Source organism: Leguminivora glycinivorella, chromosome 8 (assembly GCF_023078275.1).
Source record: "Leguminivora glycinivorella isolate SPB_JAAS2020 chromosome 8, LegGlyc_1.1, whole genome shotgun sequence".
Taxonomy (NCBI): Eukaryota; Metazoa; Arthropoda; class Insecta; order Lepidoptera; family Tortricidae; genus Leguminivora; species Leguminivora glycinivorella.
The window spans coordinates 5,033,438-5,052,579 of record NC_062978.1 but is presented as its reverse complement, the minus strand read 5'-3'; the positions used below and the strand labels follow the sequence as shown (position 1 = coordinate 5,052,579).

Genomic DNA, 19,142 nt, shown 5'->3' with positions numbered 1-19,142 from the left:
TCTGTGCTCATCACACAAATAAATGCCCTTACCGGGAACCCAGGACCGCGGCTTAGCAGGCAGGGTCACTACCAACTACGCCAGACCGGTCGTCTATACATATTTTTTGCACTTCGGCTGTATTCATATCTTTGTTGCTGACTGTCGACCTATGCCCACGCCGCAACAGTATGCTATAAATTGGCTGCTGCAGTAGTCGTGAAATGTCTATTAAGGAGCATATTTGGTTGAGCAAGTGATCAATTGAAGTAGAGGAAGTTAGGCTGGAAGTAGTATATTATGAAAACGAATATTATGATAATGCTTATTGTACATGTACCTTCCCAACACTTATTTCAGTCAATTGAATAGCTGAATGTGCCATTTTAGAATAATACTACTAACCGTTCTGAAATGTTTTAGGTAAGTGAAATAAAATTATGGTGGGTGAAATGTTTTGTCTACCTCAATGTTTACATTTCTAAAATGGCAGCATTCTCCAACATAGTACTGTCTTCTGAGTAAGTATATTGTCGTGAATATATCAGTCAAAGTGTGCAATAAAAGATAATAGTAATATTTACACCAGATCCGTTGTTATCCATAAGATGCATGGCCTAGCGAAGAGAAGTGAGGGCGAAGTTAGTCAAGTCGGAATAAAACTTAGGAGAACTGTGGTTAACCAAATAAATAAAAAAACATTTGTATTGTACTCAGGTATAAGAATGTGGGTAAAGTATGTTGTGTAAGGTTAAATGTTCTTATTTAGAAATGAAATGCTTTAGATATTAAGATTTCCAGAAGACAATCAGCAGGACTGCCGCACCACGTATAACAGTAATCAATAAATACAGTTTGAATGTCAAACTTCTTAGGTACAGCCGGATACAGAGAGAAGTGAATACCCTGCAAACAAATTTATATGCAGGAGGGGGAAGTGGCGAAAATATGGTACCTACTTTTCTCTTCCTTGGGTAAATCCGCTATAAGTGACAATCTTCAGATCGCAATTTTTATTTTATAAATATAAAGCAGAAGATTTACCTACTTACTAATAGAATAGGTACGAGTTTTCATATTATACGATCCGATATCGGAGGTAGGACCGTTATACATTAAAGACGCCATCTTTGATTTTTACCTTTGTAATCCTTCCATCCGACATCGGATCGGATAATGTGAAAACGCACTAATAAGAGTATTTTAAAATAGCTGTTATACGAGATAGGACAGTAGCGACATCGACAACAATGCGCCAAGTGCATTTAATAGAAAGAAGGTGATAAGACAGGATAAGACATGATATCTAGAAGGAACATTCATGTACCTGTTTCAAGTGACTTTTTAGTACGGATCCTTCGGGTTCGGGCAGCGGTGGTAGTTCGTGGTCGTTGCCGCTAGGGGCGCACAGTTTCGTAGCGTCGAGGTCCACTAGCCAAATGTCATCTGGTAACCTGTAGAAAAATATTTTGTTTTTCATTAAATTTAAAAGGAAAGCATATGTACAGAAAGGTATATATATTTTTTTATTATTTATAAGGCACACAAAACAGACAACATTCAATACATTATTATAGCAGCTACAAGTTACAGGTTTAAAATAAGAATGCCGTCCAAAACATGTATGCACAGCAAGAAAAAATATAAATGAGTATTAAAACCTATCCTAAAATTACAAATTACATTTTTTTAACACGCTTTTATTAGGTCGTCGTGTATGTAACTAACTATGTAATGGAATCTGCGGAGGCTAATTTAACCATCTTCCAAGGATCGTAGCGTAATGAAAATTGGCAGCTATATGTAGTTCCGATGACAATACAATAATATGGTACTGTTGAGCTGATCTGATGATGGAGTCGGAAGATATGAACTGGAACTACATGATGGAACATCGTATCATAGCCGTTTTTGGGTTTCTTAGAAAAGTCTTGTAATGAACTTTGACTACAATTAGGTTTCAAGGTCTGATGAAGAAGCCGAAAGATATGAACTGGAACTACATGATGGAACATCGTATCATAGCTGTTTTTGGGATTCTTAGAAAAGTCTTGTAATGAACTTTGACTACGATTAGGTTTCAAGGTCTGATGATGGAGCCGGAAGATATGAACTGGAACTACATGATGGAACATCGTATCATAGCTGTTTTTGGGCTTCTTAGGAAAGTCTTGTAATGAACTTTGACTACAATTAGGTTTCAAGGTCTGATGATGGAGCCGGAAGATATGAGCTGGAACTACATGATGGAACATCGTATCATAGCTGTTTTTGGGCTTCTTAGAAAAGTCTTGTAATGAACTTTGACTACGATTAGGTTTCAAGGTCTGATGATGGAGCCGGAAGATATGAACTGGAACTACATGATGGAACATCGTATCATAGCTGTTTTTGGACTTCTTAGAAAAGTCTTGTAATGAACTATGACTACGATTAGGTTTCAAGGCCTGATGATGGTGCCGGAAGAAAAGAACAGAAAAAGGGGGGGGGGGGGGGGTCGAGGGGGAAGCATGAAAGAAAGATCAACGTAGTATTTAAAATAAGTTGGGTTAGCGTTTTCTTGTGACCTTTCAGAGCAAACAAAGGGGGGCTCGGGGGGCGAAGCCCCCCGCATAAAAGAAAGATCAACGTTGTATTTGAAATAATTAGGGTTAAGGTTTTCTTGTGATCCTTAAGAGTAAAGAAAAGGGGGGCTCGGGGGCGAAGCCCCCGCATGAAAGAAAGATCAACGTAGTATTTAGAATAAGTTGGGTTAGCGTTTTCTTGTGACCTTTAAGAGCAAACAAGGGGGGCTCGGGGGCGAAGCCCCCGCATGAAAGAAAGATCAACGTAGTATTTAAGATAAGTTGGGTTAGCGTTTTCTTGTGACCTTTAAGAGCAAGCAAAGGGGGCTCGGGGGGCGAAGCCCCGCATAAAAGAAAGATAAACGTTGTATTTAAAATAAGTTGGGTTAGGGTTTTCTTGCTACCCTTAAGAGTAACGAAAAGGGGGGCTCGGGGGGCGAAGCCCCCCGCATAAAAGAAAGATCAACGTTGTATTTAAAATAAGTTGGGTTAGCGTTTTTTTGTGACCTTTAAAAGCAAACAAAGGGGGCACGGGGGCGAAGCCCCCGAATGAAAGAAAGATCAACGTTGTATTTAAAATAAGTTGGTTTAGGGTTTTCTTGTGACCCTTAAGAGTAACGAAAAGGGGGCTCGGGGGCGAAGCCCCCGCATGAAAGAAAGAACAACGTTGTATTTAAAATAAGTTGGGTTAAGGTTTTCTTGTGATCCTTAAGAGTAAAGAAAAGGGGGCTCGGGGGCGAAGCCCCCGCATGAAAGAAAGTTCAACGTAGTATTTAGAATAAGTTGGGTTAGCGTTTTCTTGTGACCTTTAAGAGCAAACAAAGGGGGGCTCGGGGGGCGAAGCCCCCCGCATAAAAGAAAGATAAACGTTGTATTTAAAATAAGTTGGGTTAGGGTTTTCTTGTTACCCTTAAGAGTAACGAAAAGGGGGGCTCGGGGGGCGAAGCCCCCCGCATGAAAGAAAGAACAACGTTGTATTTAAAATAAGTTGGGTTAAGGTTTTCTTGTGATCCTTAAGACTAAAGAAAAGGGGGGCTCGGGGGGCGAAGCCCCCGCATGAAAGAAAGATCAACGTAGTATTTAGAATAAGTTGGGTTAGCGTTTTCTTGTGACCTTTAAGATTTAAGAGCAAACAAAGGGGGGCAAAGATAAACGTTGTATTTAAAATAAGTTGGGTTAGGGTTTTCTTGTTACCCTTAAGAGTAACGAAAAGGGGGGCTCGGGGGGAGAAGCCCCCTGCATAAAAGAAAGATTAACGTAGTATTTAGATAAGTTGGGTTAGCGTTTTCTTGTGACCTTTAAGATTTAAGAGCAAACAAAGGGGGGCAAAGATAAACGTTGTATTTAAAATAAGTTGGGTTAGGGTTTTCTTGTTACCCTTAAGAGTAACGAAAAGGGGGGCTCGGGGGGCGAAGCCCCCCGCATAAAAGAAAGATCAACGTTGTATTTGAAATAATTAGGGTTAAGGTTTTCTTGTGATCCTTAAGAGTAAAGAAAAGGGGGGCTCGGGGGGCGAAGCCCCCGCATGAAAGAAAGATCAACGTAGTATTTAGAATAAGTTGGGTTAGCGTTTTCTTGTGACCTTTAAGAGCAAACAAGGGGGGGCTCGGGGGGCGAAGCCCCCCGCATGAAAGAAAGATCAACGTAGTATTTAAGATAAGTTGGGTTAGCGTTTTCTTGTGACCTTTAAGAGCAAGCAAAGGGGGGCTCGGGGGGCGAAGCCCCCCGCATAAAAGAAAGATAAACGTTGTATTTAAAATAAGTTGGGTTAGGGTTTTCTTGCTACCCTTAAGAGTAACGAAAAGGGGGGCTCGGGGGGCGAAGCCCCCCGCATAAAAGAAAGATCAACGTTGTATTTAAAATAAGTTGGGTTAGCGTTTTTTTGTGACCTTTAAAAGCAAACAAAGGGGGGCACGGGGGGCGAAGCCCCCCGAATGAAAGAAAGATCAACGTTGTATTTAAAATAAGTTGGTTTAGGGTTTTCTTGTGACCCTTAAGAGTAACGAAAAGGGGGGCTCGGGGGCGAAGCCCCCGCATGAAAGAAAGAACAACGTTGTATTTAAAATAAGTTGGGTTAAGGTTTTCTTGTGATCCTTAAGAGTAAAGAAAAGGGGGCTCGGGGGCGAAGCCCCCGCATGAAAGAAAGTTCAACGTAGTATTTAGAATAAGTTGGGTTAGCGTTTTCTTGTGACCTTTAAGAGCAAACAAAGGGGGCTCGGGGGGCGAAGCCCCCCGCATAAAAGAAAGATAAACGTTGTATTTAAAATAAGTTGGGTTAGGGTTTTCTTGTTACCCTTAAGAGTAACGAAAAGGGGGGCTCGGGGGCGAAGCCCCCGCATGAAAGAAAGAACAACGTTGTATTTAAAATAAGTTGGGTTAAGGTTTTCTTGTGATCCTTAAGACTAAAGAAAAGGGGGCTCGGGGGCGAAGCCCCCGCATGAAAGAAAGATCAACGTAGTATTTAGAATAAGTTGGGTTAGCGTTTTCTTGTGACCTTTAAGATTTAAGAGCAAACAAAGGGGGCAAAGATAAACGTTGTATTTAAAATAAGTTGGGTTAGGGTTTTCTTGTTACCCTTAAGAGTAACGAAAAGGGGGGCTCGGGGGGAGAAGCCCCTGCATAAAAGAAAGATTAACGTAGTATTTAGATAAGTTGGGTTAGCGTTTTCTTGTGACCTTTAAGAGCAAACAAAGGGGGGCTCGGGGGGCGAAGCCCCCCGCATAAAAGAAAGATAAACGTTGTATTTAAAATAAGTTGGGTTAGGGTTTTCTTGTTACCCTTAAGAGTAACGAAAAGGGGGGCTCGGGGGGCGAAGCCCCCGCATAAAAGAAAGATCAACGTTGTATTTAAAATAAGTTGGGTTAGCGTTTTTTTGTGACCTTTAAAAGCAAACAAAGGGGGGCACGGGGGGCGAAGCCCTCCGAATGAAAGAAAGATCAACGTTGTATTTAAAATAAGTTGGGTTAGGGTTTTCTTGTTACCCTTAAGAGTAACGAAAAGGGGGGCTCGGGGGGCGAAGCCCCCCGCATGAAAGAAAGAACAACGTTGTATTTAAAATAAGTTGGGTTAAGGTTTTCTTGTGATCCTTAAGACTAAAGAAAAGGGGGGCTCGGGGGGCGAAGCCCCCGCATGAAAGAAAGATCAACGTAGTATTTAGAATAAGTTGGGTTAGCGTTTTCTTGTGACCTTTAAGATTTAAGAGCAAACAAAGGGGGGCTCGGGGGGCGAAGCCCCCCGCATAAAAGAAAGATAAACGTTGTATTTAAAATAAGTTGGGTTAGGGTTTTCTTGTTACCCTTAAGAGTAACGAAAAGGGGGGCTCGGGGGCGAAGCCCCCCGCATAAAAGAAAGATCAACGTTGTATTTAAAGTAAGTTGGGTTAGCGTTTTCTTGTGACCTTTAAGAGCAAACAAAGGGGGGCTCGGGGGGCGAAGCCCCCCGCATAAAAGAAAGATAAACGTTGTATTTAAAATAAGTTGGGTTAGGGTTTTCTTGTTACCCTTAAGAGTAACGAAAAGGGGGGCTCGGCGAGCGAAGCCCCCCGCATGAAAGAAAGAACAATGTTGTATTTAAAATAAGTTGGGTTAAGGTTTTCTTGTGATCCTTAAGAGTAAAGAAAAGGGGGCTCGGGGGCGAAGCCCCGCATGAAAGAAAGATCAACGTAGTATTTAGAATAAGTTGGGTCAGCGTTTTCTTGTGACCTTTAAGAGCAAACAAAGGGGGCTCGGGGGCGAAGCCCCCCGCATGAAAGAAAGATCAACGTTGTATTTAAAATAAGTTGGGTTAAGGTTTTCTTGTGATCCTTAAGACTAAAGAAAAGGGGGGCTTGGGGGGCGAACCCCCCAGCTTGAAAGAAAGATCAACGTAGTATTTAGAATAAGTTGGGTCAGCGTTTTCTTGTGACCTTTAAGAGCAAACAAAGGGGGCTCGGGGGGCGAAGCCCCCGCATAAAAGAAAGATCAACGTTGTATTTAAAATAAGTTGGTTAGCGTTTTCTTGTGACCTTTAAGAGCAAACAAAGGGGGCTCGGGGGCGAAGCCCCCGCATGAAATAAAGATCAACGTTGTATTTAAAATAAGTTGGGTTAAGGTTTTCTTGTGATCCTTAAGACTAAAGAAAAGGGGGGCTCGGGGGGCGAAGCCCTCCGCATGAAAGAAAGATCAACGTAGTATTTAGAATAAGTTGGGTTAGCGTTTTCTTGTGACCTTTAAGATTTAAGAGCAAACAAAGGGGCTCGGGGCGAAGCCCCCGCATAAAAGAAAGATAAACGTTGTATTTAAAATAAGTTGGGTTAGGGTTTTCTTGTTACCCTTAAGAGTAACGAAAAGGGGGGCTCGGGGTGAGAAGCCCCCTGCATAAAAGAAAGATTAACGTAGTATTTAGATAAGTTGGGTTAGCGTTTTCTTGTGACCTTTAAGAGCAACCAAATGGGGTTCGGGGGGCGAAGCCCCCCCGCATAAAATAAAGATAAACGTTGTATTTAAAATAAGTTGGGTTAGGGTTTTCTTGTTACCCTTAAGAGTAACGAAAAGGGGGGCTCGGGGGGCGAAGCCCCCCGCATAAAAGAAAGATCAACGTTGTATTTAAAGTAAGTTGGGTTAGCGTTTTTTTGTGACCTTTAAAAGCAAACAAAGGGGGGCTCGGGGGGCGAAGCCCCCGCATGAAAGAAAATTCAACGTAGTATTTAGAATAAGTTGGGTTAGCGTTTTCTTGTGACCTTTAAGAGCAAACAAAGGGGGGCTCGGGGGGCGAAGCCCCCCGCATAAAAGAAAGATAAACGTTGTATTTAAAATAAGTTGGGTTAGGGTTTTCTTGTTACCCTTAAGAGTAACGAAAAGGGGGGCTCGGGGAGCGAAGCCCCCCGCATGAAAGAAAGAACAATGTTGTATTTAAAATAAGTTGGGTTAAGGTTTTCTTGTGATCCTTAAGAGTAAAGAAAAGGGGGGCTCGGGGGCGAAGCCCCCGCATAAAAGAAAGATTAACGTAGTATTTAAAATAAGTTGGGTTAGCGTTTTCTTGTGACCTTTAAGAGCAAACAAAGGGGGGCTCGGGTTGCGAAGCCCCCCGCATAAAAGAAAGATCAACGTTGTATTTAAAATAAGTTGGGTTAGCGTTTTCTTGTGACCTTTAAGAGCAAACAAAGGGGGGCTCGGGGGACGAGGCCCCCCGCATAAAAGAAAGATAAACGTTGTATTTAAAATTATAAGTTGCGTTAGGGTTTTCCTGTGACCCTTAAGAGCAAATAAAGGGGGGCTCGGCAAAAAAGAAATACTTAAATTTTGTTTGAATTAGTTGAAATATGACAATATTTTCTAATCGAGTCAAACAAAATCCCACTAGCTGAGAGCTTCAAAACAATGTATGACGAAAGTATGTCTCTCTAATGTCTTCAAAAAGTCCGCGATGGCACATGTCTATCTTTTACGGATAACTTACTTTACTAGGTATAAACATTTTTATGATAATACCGTAATAATAAGGTAGCCGCTAGTTATTATTAAGTTGCAATTAGCAATAAGTACACGTTAAGCCACAAATGGCATGTAAAATCCGCCTACTTGAAATAAATTTATGTATAAATGTTAAAAGTATTTCATTATTAATGACTAAAAAGTATAAAATAAATTAATAGTTTAAAAAACACTATAAAACACGCTTTTATAAATGCACGTAAAAGCCAAAAATAAATTATGGATCGTTCAAGTTGTCTCTATTTGTGAGCTGAAGTTTAAAAACTATGTGCTTTTAATTATAATATTTGATTGTAAAAGCGTGGGGCGCTGGAACAGGAAAGACTTTCTTGTAAACAAATACTAATCCGAACTTCCTGGCGAATGAAGTTGCATAAGAACATAACGTTTACATATGCCGCCTAAGAGTTACCAAAGAGAACCAAAGATATCTCGTCCACGAACAAGAACCTGCCTCCTGTCACTGTAGACACTTTCCCCTTTTGTACTTTGATTACCGGAAAAAAGCGGCGTTCTAAGTGTCGGTGGCTGTCGACTCTCCTCGCTACTAGCGCATATTTTGTCTGAGTTCGACAAACTGGTACCTACTTTGAACACTGACTTTTAATTGATTTGACTGTTTAATGTAGAACCTACTAGTCATGCTGCAACTGCAGATAGCGCGTCAATCTGTGTAACCTCCTTCCCGTAACATAGCATAATTTGATTTATCAGCAAGTTATACAAAAAGTCTTTCCTGTTCCAGCGCCCCACGCTTTTACAATCAAATATTATAATTAAAAGCACATAGTTTTTAAACTTCAGCTCACAAATAGAGACAACTTGAACGATCCATAATTTATTTTTGGCTTTTACGTGCATTTATAAAAGCGTGTTTTATAGTGTTTTTTAAACTATTAATTTATTTATCACTTTAAATTATATTACAATTAATAAATAAATTAAACAAATTAAACAATTCATAATTAAATCATCAATTCTAGTTATGTTGTTGTTGTGGTGTACGATGGCCAAGAACCTTGACAACTTGCCTCCTGAATACGGCTAACCGTGAGTTGAAGATATCGACATCGTATATGGGATGAACCTATGGGTAAAAGGGCCATATCTAGGATAGCACCTTCAGGCGTGTAGCCGTTCCTTGGGTGGGCACCATGGCCTTGAAACATTTGTACCTAGTGTAAGCGTCTGCTACCCCTGTCAAAAGCGTCTATCACCACATTTTTGATCCAGTGCACCAATATGTCAAGTGTGTGTGACAATGAATTAATGAATGAATGATGAATGAATGATGAATGAATGATGAATGAACGATGAATGAATGATGAATGAATGATCAATTAATGATGAATGAATGATCAATTAATGACGAATGAATGATCAATTAATGATGAATGAATGATTGATGAATGAATAAATGAGTGAATGATGAATGAATGAACGATAAAAGAATGATGAATAAATGACGAATGAATGACGAATTAATGAATTGCTACACTCTTTGTGATTGGCTGGGCTTCTCTATCACCAACTCACCTAAAGTTCTTCTTATACTGCAGGAAGGTGGCCGGTATGCCGATGAGGAAGGGCGTGGGCGCCAGCAGCAGCTGCTCCGCGCAGTTCATGCAGCTGGGCAGCAGCGGGATGGCCGGGAACATGTACTCCAGCGGGTACAGCATGGCTACCAGCGCCATTACTGACATGGAGAGCGCGTTGTAGTCCCGAGATTGGACCACCACTTTGTTTTCGAGGATGATCAGGGTTAGCACTTTGAGGCATGTGTCGACGCCTGAAAGGGAATTGCGAAATTAATATTTGGATCAGTAGAAAAATAAATCTCTTGGAATAATCTCATTTGGTACTTGCGATAATAATATAAGTGGATTTAAAACCTTATGTAAGAAAATAGTCTGAAACATTCATCCCCTAAATATTCTACGTTCAATATAGTACATTCTGCAACAAGGGGAGGAAGTTGAATATTACTAAAGAGAGTAAGTTAAATCGCGACGGCTTGCCGAAGTGATTTAAGACTCGAGTTAGTAATATTTATACTACCCGAGTTACACTCAATGTTTTTCATCACACTCGCAATGTAAAAAATATGTAAACAAATGTAAAAAAGTTAAGTACGGTACAAGAAATTTCATTATTCCCTTGGGAGAACGATTTTTCTGTAACTCACGCTCCGCCTGCGTGCAATAGCACATTTAGGTAAAGTGCGGGTGTGATGAAAAGTATTATATTGCAATAAAATATACACCTTCTCAAACTACTCATATTAAATTATCTCACCTCATCTATTTATCATTTTATCCCTGCAATAAAAAGGACTAGGAGACTATTCAATCTTATTATAGGATTAAAAAAACCTACACGTCGCCTACGCAGCAATTATGGCAGACGGTGGCTCATTAATGTGTTTATCGGTAAAGGCATTACTGCTAGAAATGTACAAAGTATTTTTTGGTTAAATTGTGGGCTTAACTTTGTGGCAAATGAAGATAACAGAAAATGTTTTGATATAATGTAATAAATAGGCTTTTTATGAGCTACCTTTAATATTCACAGCCATATCAGAATGGTGTTATGTTACGAGATTTGAACGGACAAATATAAAAGTAGATAATTCTGAATACCTATAATCGTATAAATAAATGCCCTCACTTAGGATTGGCATCCATATCCATGATAATGCAAAAATATCTGACACAAACATATTTCTAGAACCATAAGAGTAGGTCAGATGTTTAAGCAGCCTTCTTTTTGTACGATGTTATTGCCGATGATTATACCTACTTACCTACGCAAAATTTAAAGATTACCTTTTAACCTCCGGGGTCCTGGTGCCCTCGTACGAGTACATAAGGAGCACCTCGAGCTCCACGTGGGTCTTGCCGGGCACCGGGACCGGCGCTGATAGTAGCCGGATGACCCTCGTCTTGATCTCTTTCACGTCATTAGGAACGACCATATTGTTTACACTAGCTTGTACGTTTGCTTTCAGGAGCTATAAAGTTACTAACCTAAAAGCTCGAGCGGTAGATGCAGTGGAAAATCCACGAGTGTGAATCTCGTGTGGTCGGGCAGCGCGAAGAGCAGTGGCGAGTGGGCGGTGGGTGACAGCACCTCCAGCTCCACTCGGGTCTTGCCGGGCACCGGGACCGGCGCTGACAGGAGTCGGAGGATCCATGTTTCGATCTCTTTCACGTCGTGCAGGACTATTGTTGGCGTGTTGTCGTATGCTTGGCCCGTGAGGACTGACCATACTGTATCCCTGTGATGAAAAAGTGAAATTTAGCTTTGAGTGAAATTTATTAGGTTGATATAATATTGAGGTTTGTGAACCGCGCGTGAAATTTGCAACGCAAGTTTTTTTCGCCCTGTGGAACTTTGCTCGGTTTCAACCTTTTATCTTAATAACTCAAAATTACTTATATTATTAAAAGAAGATGGCGGCAAGCCGAGAGAAAGCTCTATTGGCAAGTAGCGGAAGCGAAACTACGTCACGGCGTGGGGCGGACAACTACTCGTAGACCTGACATCTATCTATCGGTTATCGTTGGTTTTACTCCCTCAATAAAGATCGAGGAAGATAAAGTCGCCTTCAAATATTGGACCGGTTACGGTCCTCCCAAGTGTGTTGAAATATTTTAGAGCACCCTAGCAGCTTCAATATACATATCTGAAGGTTCAATGAAACACATAAAATCTTACCTAAATATTTGTCTGGACGCGCCTACGCGCCGCGGACTGGAAGACTCGTTGCAGGCATCGATCAGCCTCTTCAGGATAAACAGGCACTCGCGGAATGTGGAGAAGAACGGATGGTGCGACAGCAGGCACAGCGACGTCAGGGAGTGGTTCCGTATCCGCTGCAACAAAAATATACTGTTAACTATGTCAATATTTTAAATTATAAATACGAGTAAATACGTCATTTATACGCCATATCATCGCGGTCGAGCGAGCGAGTTGATGTAAGCCCTGAGTTCTACTGGTTCAAGGTAGCTGTCAGTATCTACGAGTAGAACTCCAAAGGTTTTAAAAAATAGAACAAAAACGACGTTCAGAGTACATAGGTACCTACCTGAGTAGGGCAATACAGAAATCAATCCTCAATAGAAGTTTGAAATATACTTTGATCTATGTGGCACTAACATTTTGTAATAGCAAGCCAAGTGTAAAAGACTGTTACGTTCAATTTTATTGCCATATTTTTCATCACAAATCCCTCGATGGCCCGACTATCAGATCAAACACGCCCACTTAAACTTTGCAGAATATTTTCTATTCAATACAAACCTATTTTCCAGCTTGCATACGAATAGGAAGGTCATTGTTATGTTTACTAGCGGCCCTGGCATTCATTGTGTTGAGAACTCTATTCGTGGCCTTGTGAAGTCGCAACCACTCTGCTTATTTTTAGCTTACTTCTGAGAAATGTTGAAGTTCAAAATATTCTTCGTAAGTTAGCCGCATAACGAATTGTTTAAGTAGCTCAACAAAGTTATTTTACCTACTGAATTTCGCAACTATGTACTGTATATTAATTTCGCTAAGTATTTACACCGTTTTGTATTTATATATGAACTGCAACTCTTATCTCCTGCTACCTCATTATTTCGCATCATGCGCTGAAGCTAGTACTGCCATATGTCGCTTGAAGACACACGTTGCTGCACCTATATGGAGATAAATTTCCCTAGTGGTCGGTCACCTGTCGGTCAGTTACCTGTCGCTTCCTACTAGCAAGGGGGCTAAGTGAGTGGGACCCGCCGCTCTCAAAGTCAGGTGCAGCCGCAAGCCGCGGGCCTAATAGCGTCGCTACTGGTCGGACAACGTGTTAGTCAGTTACCTGTGACTTCCTCGGGGACTAGGCGAGTGCGACCCGCCGCTCTCAGAGTCTGGTGCAGCCACAAGCCGTGGACCCAGCGTGGCGCTGCAGTCGCTAGTGGTCGGTCACCTGTAGGTCAGTTACCTGTCGCTTCCTACTAGCACGGGGGCTAGGTGAGTGGGACCCGCCGCTCTCAGAGTCAGGTGCGGCCGCAAGCCGTGGACCCAGCGTGGCGCTGCAGTCTCTAGTGGTCGGTCACCTGTAGGTCAGTTACCTGTCGCTTCCTACTCGCACGGGGGCTAGGTGAGTGGGACCCGCCGCTCTCAGAGTCAGGTGCGGCCGCAAGCCGTGGACCCAGCGTGGCGCTGCAGTCTCTAGTGGTCGGTCACCTGTAGGTCAGTTACCTGTCGCTTCCTACTCGCACGGGGGCTAGGTGAGTGAGACCCGCCGCTCTCAGAGTCAGGTGCGGCCGCAAGCCGCGGGCCTAGCGTGGCGCTGCAGTCGCGCTCCGAGTCGCTTGGAGCCACGTTGCTGCTCCTATAGTCACTGAAACATTCGCGCCGCGTTAGAAATGGACATCTTCAACTAATCATAAGTTCCAAAACGTACAATATCGTGTTTTATGCTTCTCTAATCTACATTTCTTCTATCTAAGTAGGAATGTAAATAAGTACGAGCTTAGAGTAAGTAAGAACAGCTTAGTTATTCGTGTTTTTATCATTTGGTCATATGAACAAACGAACATGTATCTGAATTAATATTTACCTAACTCTAAAAAAATGTGCAGTCTAACCGAATGGTCGGTAGTATTTAACGCAGATGTATGTTCTATAGACCCAGGTCTAGCCGTGTCTGTCTACTTTGGTAACGTAAAGCACCTGGAGAAGGCCGAGTCGGAACTTTTCTCCATGGATTTGCGCCACGACTCGCGACGCCGCACGTAGCGTTTGCTCGGTAGTAGGTTCCGTACCGGATCTAACCGCGTATTAAGAGGATACGGTAGCGAAAATGCTTAAATTGAAAGGAGCCCCCCTTTCAACTTGGGAATTTTAGTTAAATATACAAGTGTTATTAACAACTCAGTCAAACGATATTTCAAAAAAATCTTTAAAATCGAGGTTCCGCTCTCGACTCTTTCCTGCTTCAAAACTTAATCAATCGGAACGAAATTTGAGAATCTGAATAACAATGAAATAATCTATGTCACCGTTTAGCTGTTTTGGTTAATTGTTACCAATGTTGAGTATCAATGAAAAAAGCCGTTGCATGTTAGTATGTAAGGACATAATGAAGTTTTTGTACGCCATCAGGCAGAGTATAGTGCTACATATATCATATTGTTTACCACCACTGTAATCAGTTTGACATATACTTACAAATAAAACACTTTGGACTTTGGAAATTTTTGATTGGCTCTAGTCTTTAAAAAGAATAATGTCAAAAAAATCAAAACGGTCCGATACAGAGAAAAATAATAACAATATGTGTTGAAAAAATCATTGGTCTATCTTCAAAAACCAGGGAGGAAATAGTCGAGAGCGTTTGTATGGAGAATTGACCCCTACCGTATCGTCTTAACCACTAGTCTACCTTGTAACGTAAAGTACGTATCACCTGGAGAAGGCCGAGTCGGAGCTTTTCTCCATGGATTTGCGCCACGACTCGCGGCGCAGCGTGGAGCGCTCGCGCGGGCCCGGCGCCGGCGCGCGTTCCACCGCCCGGTAGAAGTTCACGCAGATGCCGTACCGGGTCTTGCCTGTTGGAATACATCTTCTTTTATTGTTCTCATAGCTCAAATAAAAGAGAGGCTAATTTCCTATACTTAAAATGAAATTAGTTTTATGGGGAAACTCACCAGACGCCCTTAAGGCCTTTATAGCCCAAAAAAGATGCATAAGAGCAATTTGGGGTCTTCACCCACTGGAATCTTGTAAGCCAATATTTTGCGAAAATAAAATTCTTACGCTCCCATGTATGTATCTCTTAGAGGCAGCTAAATTCGTGAGAAACAACATGGATTTATTTATTACAAGGAATAATGAGAATAAACGTACAATTACACATAAACCATTAAATTTACCTGTAGCAAAATTACAAATTTTTAAGAAAAACTCATATTATATGCTTAGCAAAATTTACAACCAGATACCTAAGGAAATTGAGAAATTGCCTACAAACATTTTCATAACTAAATTTAAGAAATGGTTACTTCATAAAGGTTTTTACTCAGTTAAAGAATTCCTTGAAAATTTAATGAAGATTAGAAAATGAATAATTTATTTTTTATATTATATATTACTCTAGATTTTAAATTTTTGACATTTTACTTTCGATTGCATTAATGAAAATAATTATTAGGTATTTTAATTTTATTTATGATCATGTTTTGGAATTGACTTTTTACTCCAATTGCTGTTTTTATGTATGATTTGCTATAGGTATAATATTTTAATTTACGTGATTATTCCGATATTGTATAAATATTACTCTAATTGGTGAACTGAAAAAATGACTTGTATATATAGATTAAGATCAACATTTGCATGTCACTTTGCGACGAGGTAGTTGATACTCACTTTTATGTAAAAATATGTAAACCTGCATGCACACTATCTTATGCAAATAAATGAATTATGAATTAAAATATTTTATGCAGTGCACGAAATAAAGCACCACACAATGAGAAAAAAAATATAGACAGTACCTAGTTATGTTTAAACATAATTTCTATTTAATAAGTCAAAGAGAAAGATATAAAGTAAATGAATTGACCGTGACGTCACTCCTCAGTATTTCAGTAATTCCGTATTAGCAAATAGTTATGACAGTTCTTAAAAAGAAACTGATTTGACTAGTAGGAAATTAGCCTATTCAACTGTCAGAAAAGCCATCATTCTTGCCTTAGTTGTCCAATTTAGCCACTTTTAACAGACTGATTAAGTATTAATAAAAACAATTTCTCTTACTGAAGTGAACTTATTATTATTTTTTTCTACTCCTGAACTGTTATTCGTCATTTACAGGGCCGTGCATAGATCTTAAAAACCCTACATAAAAGTCTATACCCCAAAGCGTCCACCGGCTTTCCGCGCATGCGCGCAGTATCGAAAAAACTGAAAACGCATTGTTTGGCTCTGTAACCATGGCAACGCATTGTTACAGAGCCGATACTGCGCGCGTGCGCGGAAAGGCTTTGGGCAGCTGGGCTGACAGTGCAAACCTTTGCGTCCAAATACAGAAAACAGTGTAAATTTCACGAAAGTTATTCAAGAAAACTATTAAAAACTAAGTGCATGGTCGTAGAAAAAGTATTGTATGCAACGATGTTTAACTGAGTCAAATATACTCGTGGCGATGGCGTCTTAATAACAATTTTCGGCTTCGCCTCAAATTGTTACTTACGCCACTCGTCTTTTTTGACCTCCTTTATATTATATCATATATTTATATTTATTTATTTCCCATATAGGTATGCAAGATACACTTATGTCCGTCAGTTTTTCCCTATAACTAAAACAACTGTTATTACTTACTAATAACTTTAAACGCCTGTTGCATAAAATACTATTAAGACGATACGATAGAAAACGTTTAGGATAAATTCGCCGGATTCTCTCAGCGAAGAACACAAAAACAAGCTAAAAGTCAACATTTGATAGCCTGAATCGGAGTTTTCAAGCTTGCAGGATGAGTACCTATAGTTTAGTCAAAGCTTTACCCGAGTTTTTGTCATAGAGGTGACACCGATACGCACACATGCACGAGAGTATAGTGAAGAGAGAGAGAGAGAGTATAGTCTACCCGAGTCCTTGTCCGTGAGCGTGAAAACGAAAGAGGTGGTGTCCCTGGCGGCCACGCTGCCGGGCGCGGCGCCACCGACACTAGTGACTAGTGCAGCGTGTACCTGAGTCCTTGTCCGTGAGCGTGAACACGATGGAGGTGGTGTCCCTGGCGGCCACGCTGCCGGGCGCGGCGCCACCGACACTAGTGACTAGTGCAGCGTGTACCTGAGTCCTTGTCCGTGAGCGTGAACACGAAAGAGGTGGTGTCCCTGGCGGCCACGCTGCCGGGCGCGGCGCCACCGACACTAGTGACTAGTGCAGCGTGTACCTGAGTCCTTGTCCGTGAGCGTGAACACGATGGAGGTGGTGTCCCTGGCGGCCACGCTGCCGGGCGCAGCGCCACCGACACTAGTGACTAGTGCAGCGTGTACCTGAGTCCTTGTCCGTGAGCGTGAACACGATGGAGGTGGTGTCCCTGGCGGCCACGCTGCCGGGCGCGGCGCCACCGACACTAGTGACTAGTGCAGCGTTTACCTGAGTCCTTGTCCGTGAGCGTGAACACGAAAGAGGTGGTGTCCCTGGCGGCCATGCTGCCGGGCGCGCGGCGCGGCCCCACCGACACGCAGCCCTCGGGCTGGCAGAAGTACACCATGTCCAGAGGCAGCGGGAAGTCATCGTGGTTCGTCAGTGGGTACCGCCGAAGCAACTCCGGTGCCTGTGAGATAAATAAATATATAAATATTATAGGACTTTCTTACACAGATTGACTGAGGTCCAAGGTAAGCTCAAGAAGGGTTGTGTTATGGGTACCCAGACAACGAGAGATATACGTACTAATATTATAAATGGGAAAGTGTGTGTGTGTGTGTGTCTGTTTGTTTGTCCGTCTTTCACGGTCAAACGGAGCGACGAATTCACGTGTTTTTTTAAGTGGAGATAGTTGATGGGATGGAGAGTGACATAGCCTACTTTTTGTCTCTTTCTAACGCATGCGAAGCCGCGGGCAAAAGCTAGTATATAATATACAAATACTTATATATATACATAGAAAACATCCATGACTCAGAAACAAATATCTGTGCTCATCACACAAATAAATGCCCTTACTGGGATTCGAACCCAGGACAGCGGCTTAGCAGGCAGGGTCACTACGCGCTAGGTCGGCGATCTTTCACCTGCCCTATACCAGTCATTTGGGGTCGGCGTAGCATGTCCTTCTATTCCACACCTTCTATCGCACGTTGAAATTAAAAATGATTACTCATTAAAGTTAAAGGTAAACGTTTTGAAGCTTTCCATCCCATTTAGAAGCTTTTGCAAATTAAAAATGGCGCTCAAAGGCTTTCGGCAAACGTTTCAAAACCCTTTTTATCCTGAAAGAGAAACTGATTACATCGCTGATTGAAAAAGTATTACGTACTCCAATCCCTGAGTGCTTTTTCTGTTTTTTACTTGTTTACAAAGTTTCAGTGGAACGTCGATAAAAGTAATTTTTCTTTAAATTTTCTTTTATTATTTAACAAAGCCTGATTTCTAAGTTTAGACGTTTAAAGATCTTAGACGTCTATAGACGTCTTGGTATTATACCGGGATTAAATATCTTTCCATTAATTTATTAACAAAAAATAAGTCTAGTTACTTTATTTTCATTTACATGTAATTGTCCAAAATAGGATACAGGATACATACGCATATTAATAAGTAGGAAAGGACGAAGGTCTTTTTATAGCTGAAAGTTATTTAAATAAAATACCTATCTAAAAGATCAATTAACACAGTATTTCGTTTTTCTTTCAACCCCTCAATCATGCCAAGAGTAGCACTGAACATTGAGTCAGTTTCATGTGTTCTGCCATACAAGTGCGAGTTTATGTATGGTATGTATTTAAAATATAAAATCTTTTCGAAATGCCTTGAAATTATTAATAAATAAATATTACAGGATATTCTTATATAGATTGGCTCAGCCACGGCAAGCAATATGATTTGTTATTGCCACGCCATAAAATTCGCAATATCGAGGTTCTACTGTTTCAATCTAAAAAGGATTACCTGAACTGGGGCAAGGCCTTTCCCCGTTGTGTACGGCCGCGCGCCCACGATGGTTAAATAATCCACCAGCCGCGGGCACAGGTGCTGTTTCTGGATGTCCATATTTCCGAGGTTCGACTAGTCCAGTGCCTCGCTGCTCTATGCGCCGGATTGAGATAACCCATTGTATTTAATTAAGATATTGCTTGTCATAATTATCACTTTTTTAAATGCTGAAACAAAAGAAAAGGGTGACGTTAAACTTTCGTCAGACATGTTCAATTATTTAAATAAACGGCTGTACTCAGGTTATTTTCCTAGACCTCCTGCCTCCATGAATCTTGGGTCTCTTGGACCCGTCACGGGTCTCCTAAATAATCTAAAACGTGTCACAACAGTCGCGATAAAGTAAATAAATAAATAAAATAAATAAATAAATATTATAAGGACATTCTTACACAGATTGACTGAGGTACGG

At 41.3% G+C, this 19,142-nt stretch overlaps 1 protein-coding gene across 1 annotated transcript in view; it reads right to left on the bottom strand.

The window, feature by feature from the left end:
• LOC125228726 (MAP kinase-activating death domain protein) overlaps positions 1-19,142 on the bottom strand; it is a 91,461-nt gene that overhangs the window by 56,461 nt on the left and 15,858 nt on the right. The window contains exons 2-10 of the mRNA XM_048133387.1: positions 18,686-18,897; positions 17,168-17,348; positions 14,466-14,607; positions 13,256-13,397; positions 11,732-11,889; positions 11,041-11,291; positions 9,551-9,803; positions 1,307-1,433; positions 564-596 (exon numbers count right to left, since the gene is read on the bottom strand). Of these exons, the coding sequence (XP_047989344.1) occupies positions 564-596; positions 1,307-1,433; positions 9,551-9,803; positions 11,041-11,291; positions 11,732-11,889; positions 13,256-13,397; positions 14,466-14,607; positions 17,168-17,348; positions 18,686-18,787 (1,389 nt within the window). The 5' untranslated portion in view covers positions 18,788-18,897. The remainder of the gene's footprint in view (positions 1-563; positions 597-1,306; positions 1,434-9,550; positions 9,804-11,040; positions 11,292-11,731; positions 11,890-13,255; positions 13,398-14,465; positions 14,608-17,167; positions 17,349-18,685; positions 18,898-19,142) is intronic.